General features: G+C 49.0%; 1 protein-coding gene across 1 annotated transcript; it reads right to left on the minus strand.

The window, feature by feature from the left end:
* Positions 1-60: 60 nt before the first annotated feature.
* On the minus strand, positions 61-5,562 carry LAMTOR3 (late endosomal/lysosomal adaptor, MAPK and MTOR activator 3). Its single transcript, XM_031608823.2, has 7 exons — positions 5,437-5,562; positions 5,207-5,254; positions 5,047-5,081; positions 4,778-4,836; positions 3,404-3,537; positions 2,415-2,478; positions 61-1,736 (listed from the first exon to the last, which is right to left on the minus strand). Exons 2-7 carry the CDS (start codon positions 5,213-5,215, stop codon positions 1,663-1,665), a joined length of 375 nt encoding a protein of 124 aa, XP_031464683.1. The 5' UTR covers positions 5,216-5,254; positions 5,437-5,562; the 3' UTR covers positions 61-1,662.
* Between the last annotated feature and the right edge of the window lie 2,074 nt (positions 5,563-7,636).

Consider the following 7,636-nt stretch of genomic DNA (forward strand, 5'->3'; position numbering starts at 1 on the left):
GCAAAATACATTAGTCTTTCTTTCTGCCTTAAAAGTCAATATAACAACTTGCATCTCCAACTTAGTTAAAAAGCACTGATGACTTGGCACGCAATAAAGGCAGAGTCAGGAGAAGAAAGATCTGATGTTCTCCCGTACCATTGCTCTCCTGTGCACCTGGGAACAAAGCTCCAAGTGCAACCACAGAAGCAACCTTCCTCTTCACATATTTCAAAAACATCAGAAGCAAGCTCAGTACATGATGCCACAGACAGCAGCCAGCAAATCAGTACTTGGTTGGCTTAGGAAGCATTTTGGGCAAGGGCACCGGATGGGTTGAGCCGGAAATAACAGCAAGAGATTCTCCCTGGATGGAACAGGAATGATTTTTGCCACAAGCACCCACACAGATGCCTTGGGGCCCAGTTACCCAGAGCTGTCTCTGTGATTACAGCTACAGAAAGCTTGAGCTAGGAGCTCAGTTTAAATGGGAAAGGGTTGACTGAGAATTTTTAATCTGTGAGAGCTTCTGAGCAAAGAACTCCCAGCCCTCACTCTTGGCACAGAGATGGTCAAGGTATAAGCGTGATGTCAGAAACTTGCTAAGAAAGCTCCATTACACCAACAGTTTTAGATTTGACTGTATGCACTAGAGTCATAGAGAGACTGAGGGAGAAAAGAGGAGAGGCAGAGGGCATGGGCTTGAACCCCTGTGATCTTATAAATAGGAAGCCAGTCAGCTACTAACTTCTCCATCTACATATTGACACAGGATGCAATATCCACTCAACCCCATTGAGAAGGGGAATGGCTTAGTTGCCAGCCTGTAAGCTCCTGGCTTTTGTAAGCTTACAAGTGATTAGGAAACCCATTCTTTGCACAGAAATGGTACTATATTGCAGTGCAACAGACGAGTGGACCAGGTTCTGTCATTTAAAAATACATTTTATTTATATTTATTTACTTAGGAAAACCTAGGGGTAAATGAGCCGAGTGTCACCCATGATGAATCCACACAAATACTACAAGGCATGAGAACTTCACGACTGTGTTACACAAAAACCCCACAAAGTGAAACATGGTTCATGTGCTTTCCTGTGGGCATTAGGAAAACCCTTAAAGCAACAGCTTTCATAGAAAAAGCATTCTCAGTGAAAGCAGGATGCAGCCAACACCCAGATTAGTCAGATTATTTGACCGAACCATCACCAACAAGATGGGATACTGATTGATTGTACTGATACATCACTGCTAGCAAACAGGCTCTCACAATGCTCCTTCAGTCACATCTTTGGTAACACCAATCCATCTGTTATCCAGTAAGCTGCGGTAGCTAACCTGAAGATAAACTCCACTGTATGCCTGGTGCCCAGTAAAGCAAAAGGTCTGTGGGTTGCTCAGCTGAGCCAAGAGCACTGTGCTCATGTGGCTAAATTGGCTGAGCTAAACTCCATGGGAGCTATTTGGTGGTCTCCAACACTGCACAATACAAGAAGCGTGGTCTAAAGTAACATCTGCCTACAACACACCCGTAGATCATTTCAGATTCAGTACTATGTACAATTTACTTAGTGTACGAAGGAGCTGTGAAATCTTCTGAGACGTGTTACTGGACTGAGGATTATTGAATCTTCCTGTCCATTGGGCTGCAGATGGACGCTGCACTCCGACTGTACCATCAGGTTAAGAAACTTCAACAACCTGCCTTAGTTCTTCGAACAAGGGCGTGAGCTCCTTCTCTAAACTTACGATCAGCCCTAGGAAGAGACAAGAGATGAAACATCCATCAAACAACATATCAGAGAAGCACTTTTCCAAAACCTGCAGCTTCCAAGTCACAGGAATGGTTTTCTATAGCACGAAACATTTCCCTTCACTCGCTCATTCTCACCAAGCAGCACTCTAAGGCACAGAGCATGCAGACCCAGGCCCCACCAGGCACACCCTGTACAGCACAACTCTCTTTGTGCACAGCCAAGTGGCTGCACAAGAATTAAATCCCTTGGGCTCACAGCAACCACCACCAAAACCCTCATACACCAGCCCAGGTGCCTTAATGAAGGACTGCCTTGTTCTGCAGAACTGAGGAGATGACACCGCACATCTTACTTCAGAATGTAACTTGAAGCAGATGGAGAGAACTGATTTGTGCTGTGCAGTCATTGCTTGTGCTGTAAACACTCTTCACATAGTAAAGATAAGGTTAAACACAATAGAAATGAGGTGTTTCTAATGAAATCATAACCTCAGCAGGTCACCTAGAATCTATGGGTCTTTACCCATGCATCTTCTTCCTCTTCACAATATTCTGACACAATTCACAACAGGAGCAAAGTTAATACACCTTGAAGAAAACTGGCAATTTAGTTTCAAATATTTAAAACATCTGGGGCTTAAAATACTGCAAACATTTAAAAAATCATCTGAAGACGTACCAGTATTAGCATTGCTGCTAGCAATGAAGCTCACTACCAAAGGTAAACGATTGAACTGCACCACCTGCAAGACAGAGAACATTCTTTACCCGGCAGCTAATGCACACTGGATGTCACAGATAAATGTGCTAAGCAAGCTGGTAGCACAGTGCAAGAAACTGTGTATGGAAAGCCTGCCATCTTCCCTCTCGTGTTCTGTGGTGTTATTCACCCAACATCTAACGCAGGATCAAGAGCTGCATTTGTAGGAAGCTCCTTCCTACAAATAACAAGAGGGCAGGCAGGCTTATTAAGATATGCTTTAGCATATAGCAGTATTTCTTCTTCCTCTAACAGGAAACTTCAGCTTTAAGCATGTAAACCAGTAACATCAAGACTCAAAGCAACCTACTCCTGTATGTAAACTAATTAATTTACCCATTTATTTTAGAAACAAAACAGTGTACTGCAGGCTAAGCAGTATGCTGGTTTACTGCAGCCAAAATGAAAAGTTCTTAAGACCACTTGAGCTTGAGAAGGAGCAGAGATTTGGTGGGTAACAAGAGATTTCAGGACAAAAATATCCAGTTTGTAAGAACTTTAAGTAGATATTTCAGTGTTTTCTTACCTTGAAATCCTTCTCACAGCAATATTAACTTTTAAGTGAGCTGCACGTGCTTGTGTAACTGTGTCAGTAATAAACACCCTTTGCAAAAAGAACATAAACCCTTCACAGCACTCTGAAGACCACATCAACAGCACCACCTGCTGGTGCTTGGTTGCCAGTTGCTCAGAAAACTCAACCAGCTTTAACCCATCAGCCTTCTCAGTTTTGAGAAACATTTAAGAGTTCAGTAAAGCGCAAGAGTGTAGTTTAGCCAGCTTTAATTGAGAAATAAATCACAAAGAAGAGCCAAGTGGAAATCTAGCAGAGTTTACACCATGTTCTCTCTCCCATTATGCTCAGGGTAACACATGAGGAGCACCAGCCCCAGGCTGTGGTCACTCACCTGGTATGTGTTGTAGTAACAGATGATACTTTTGTTCTTGGAAAGTCCCAACTTACTGCCCTGATCCGTTGCAAGGGCAAACGTGGACAGAAAGCCAGGTCGCAGGGCATGTTCTGGGGCATTATCATTGGCAACTTGAACAGAACAAGAAAGTTTTTGCTTTAACACGGTATCTGTGACTATCACAAACCCTTATCTCACTCAGTGCTTTGCAAAAAGCAGACCTGGTGTCAGGAACACATAAGACATCACCTATGCTTTCATAACAAGTACAATCTTCAAGGGCAGCAGATTGTTTAATGCCTTGCAAGTGACCCGTGACCATGGCACAGCATGCTCCCAAATCCCTAATGGCTGGTACTGGCGGCACTTCAGTTCACGTCCCACATGCAGTATTGTGGAACTACTTCTGGAACTGACTGCTGGCAAACAGCCACCCGAAGGGAGGCAGATGGAGATGCGCATGTTCACTAGCTGCTTAAGTACTCTGTGACACTAAGAAACCCCACCGAATAACAACAATGAATCTTTCTATTCTTAAACCACCTCACCCGTGCTGCAGAAGAATCCTAAAGGAGGACTGCTGAGATAGGGTAAAAGCTACAGTACCCAAACCCAGGAAGAATTAGATAGTACACGTGGAAGCCAGATGCAGTCAGTTCTGAGCATGGCCTGGCCAGGGCCCCAATGTGAGGAACTGCTGCTGCTGCCCTGCAGCAACTGAGGTCACAGGACTCCACACCCTTCCTACCCTGCACAGCGATGGTGCTGCATCCTGCAGCCTATGACTGCTGGGAACACTGCTGAGGCACTGGGCCTCAGCCTTCTCAACTGAGAAGGACTGCAGTGGTTGGAGTGGGTCCAGAAGCAGCCCAGGAGTTGGACTGCGCCTCTACTAACAAGGAAGGTTAAGGGAGCTGGGCTTCTTCAGCTTGAAGAAAGCTCCAGGGAGACCTCGTTGCGACTTTCCAGTATTTGAGGGGAGCTTATGAACAGGAAGAGAACTGACTTTATGGTTGTATAGTGATAGGGTATAGTGATTTTTTTTTTTTTTTTCCTGAGTATGGCACTGGAACAGGTTGCCCAAGAAGGACGCCCCATGTGGATGCCCCCTTCCCTGGAGGCATTTGAGGCCAAGCCAGACGTGGCTCTGGGCAGCCTGGCCTGTGGTTGGTGATCCTGCACATAGCAGGGGGGTTGAAACTAGATGATCACTGTGATGCCTTTCAACCCAGGCCATTCTACGATTCTATGATTCTACAAGCTACTGAAGTGAGAGCCTCCTTTAACCCTCAGTTGTGGCACTGGGCACAGGAGGCTGCAGCACACTCCCCACTTGCCGCCGGGTCAGTGATGCAGCACGGCTGCCATTACCTTTGATGACGGGCACCCCATCTCTGTCCGACACCACAATTGCGTGGAGACCTTCGACGCTGCAGAAGATAAGGGAACAATATTTACAAACGGGACAGTTGCTAGCACACTTATTTATCGCTTTTCCCCTCCCCCAGAACAGACGCGCAAGGGACAGGCACAGAAGAGGAAGCAGGGAGGCAGAGGTGTTACTGGAGGGCGGCCTCAGGGCGGGGCGGGAGCGCCGCACACAGCGCGGAGGGGGAGGCGCGGATGGAGCTCCTCGTTACCTCGGCAGCTTCTTGTAGAGGAACCTCTTCAGGTCCTGCGGGGACACAAAACGCCGTGACGCGACCCGCTCCCCGCCCGACTGAGCGCGGCCGCAGCGCTTCGCGGCCCCCGCGGCCCCCGGTCCCGCCCAACCGCCCCGCCCGGCTGAGCCGCGCTTACGTCGGCCATGGCTGGAGGCCTCGCGGCGCTGCTGCCCCTTCGGCGGCCCTGCGGGACAAGAGGCGTCCTGTCAGCGGCGGCGGCCCACGGAGGGGAGGAGGGCAGGGCAGCGGAGGGAGCGCTCCCGCCCCGCGGCCCGGCCTGCTCCCGCCCCGCCGCGGGAAGGGAGCGGGGTCCGGGCGAGACCTCCGCGCCTCGAGGGACGCGCGCCGCAGCCGCCCTCCCGCTACCTGCCGCGCCACGCGCTGCGCTCCCGTCCGCGCGGCCCGCACTTCCCTTCGGGCCCCCGTCAGCTGACGGGACGCGGAAGCGCCTCCTCACCCGCGGAGCGGCCGCCGCGCATGCGCGGCTACGGGGCTGCGGCGGCGGGGCCGGAAGGGCGGCGGGCCGATGCGGCTCCGCCCGGGGCCGGGAGACAGCGCCGCCGGCGGGCGGGAGGTCCGCCGCTTCCCGCAGCGCTGCCGGCCCGGCCCGGGCTCCGGAGGGAGGCCGGTTCGCAGAGCAGCGACGGGAGGGCGCTGCGCAGCACGGAGATGCGCGCAGTGACGGCACGCTGCCGCACCAGGGATGCCGGCAGCGCGGCTGTGCCCGCCGGCAGGAGCGGCCGCTGCGCCCAGCGTCACCGGGCGGCGGGGGCCGAAGAGGCTGAGCACGCCCGGCTGAGGCTGCCTCGCTTACAGCGTCCGGAATCGGTAACCGCAGTAACTGCGGTTGGTGCGCAGGAACGTTCGGCTTTACCGCTGCGCTTCCCCTCCGCTCAATTTGACAGAAGAAAGGACAGAAAGTGTTGAGGGGTGACACCAAACGCGTGGAGCAAACAACCTTAAAAAACATAGTCTCGCCCTCCTTTTACAGCACTCACTATAAAATTACATTAAAAACATATATAATTAAAACAGCCGCCTTTAAAATACATCTGTTGGATATTAGTGGAGATAATTTTCTACCTTTTCTTGGAAGCTTTTAAAATTGTTAAGACTGCTTAAAAAAAAAACAACAGTGCTCCCGCTGTGACTGTTTCAGCCTGAGGGGAGACCTGGCGGGGAACCGCCGCTGCCATGGGCACACGGAACGGAACCGCGGGGTGCCTCAGGGTGCTCCACAACGAGAGCAGATCCCGCTGCTGGATCTCAGCAGGTGCAAATCAGCTCCCCTTTGCGTTATGGTACGTCAGTGTCACAGTCAAACATTTCTGCTTTTTATGGGACTTTCCTGCTGGCTCTTCTATAGGAGAAATCAACTCGCGCTGTCTTAAATCCGGGATGAAACACGGGTCAGAACCGAACAAGAAAGGAAGAAATTCACCCTAAGCATCTGGAGAAGTTGAGGGATTTTTAGTCAGGCCGCTCAAAACCACAGTTTTATTTTCTCTTTTTCTTTCCAATCTCTTCTATACTTTAATGAGAACATTACCTTCTGAGAAAAGGTCAGCTGAAAGATTCCAGGACTCCACACTCTTCAATTAGCATCTCACTCTTAGAAAAACGTGCTCTGAACTTTCCAGCACATTTCATTTAACAAAACCAGGGAAGATAATGACATTTCTGAGGAGAAGAAGCTTCAGGCTTCAGAGAAAAAAGGAACAATCACGAGGAGAGATACACCCACTGGAAATATTAAAGGAATGTTTGCAGACCACATTTAGAGCAGATTCATCTTTATGCTACTGAAAGTAATAGCACCATTCTGCATATTTCAAAGTGTGCAATTTTTCAACCTGTTAAATCCGCTAAAGTATAAACATATGAAGTTTCCTTTTCTTCTTTCAAATGCAATTACAACCATGAAATGTAGCGAGCGACTCAGGTCTCACTTCTAGACCAGTGGGACGCTGACACTGCCATGGGACACAGGCGCTGCATTATCCCAGTTTGCTGAGATACCAACAGCAATCTAACCAGTGTAACATGCAGCTCAGCCGCCACGCATTTCCCTGCTGCAGGGCAGACGTAATCTATCAGAACATTATAAGCAGTTCTGCTAAGAACATCTATGAACTCTGACTTACTTCACTGTTCTAATATTTAACAAATGCACTACGCATCCCTTTTCCTCTGTGAACTAAAAGATCACCCGTGTGCTCAGACCTTTCTTAATCAGAAGGTCTAAGTACTTACTACAGTCTTTGCAACTATTTTCTTCTGTTAAGATGACACAGGAGTACCAGCGTGTACTTTGATAGGGTTGGATGTTTTTCCATTAGTACAATTACAATACATTCTGAGCAGTTGCACAATCAGGGAATTTGTTTTCTCCACACATTTTTACTGCAAATTTCAAAGATTTTGGTGTCCTTCTATTTCTTCTTCTCCTTTTCACATCATCTTGGTAAGGACATCTAGTACAGCGTTTATTTCTGTGCTGCACCTCAAGCTTTGATGCCTCCCTTGAATGATGGTTTAGCTGCTTAGTTACACGTCTGCAGCTCAC

The sequence above is a fragment of the Phasianus colchicus genome, chromosome 4 (assembly GCF_987193195.1).
Source record: "Phasianus colchicus chromosome 4, bPhaCol1.hap1.1, whole genome shotgun sequence".
NCBI classification, from domain to species: domain Eukaryota; kingdom Metazoa; phylum Chordata; class Aves; order Galliformes; family Phasianidae; genus Phasianus; species Phasianus colchicus.

Excerpts from the sequence above, each read along its gene's own strand:
- LAMTOR3 (XM_031608823.2), bottom strand. Across the intron at positions 4,837-5,046 it reads CTCTACAAGAAGCTGCCGAG|CGTCGAAGGTCTCCACGCAA; the intron begins GTAACGAGGAGC and ends TATCTTCTGCAG. Across the intron at positions 3,538-4,777 it reads TGGGGTGCCCGTCATCAAAG|TTGCCAATGATAATGCCCCA; the intron begins GTAATGGCAGCC and ends GTTCTGTTCAAG.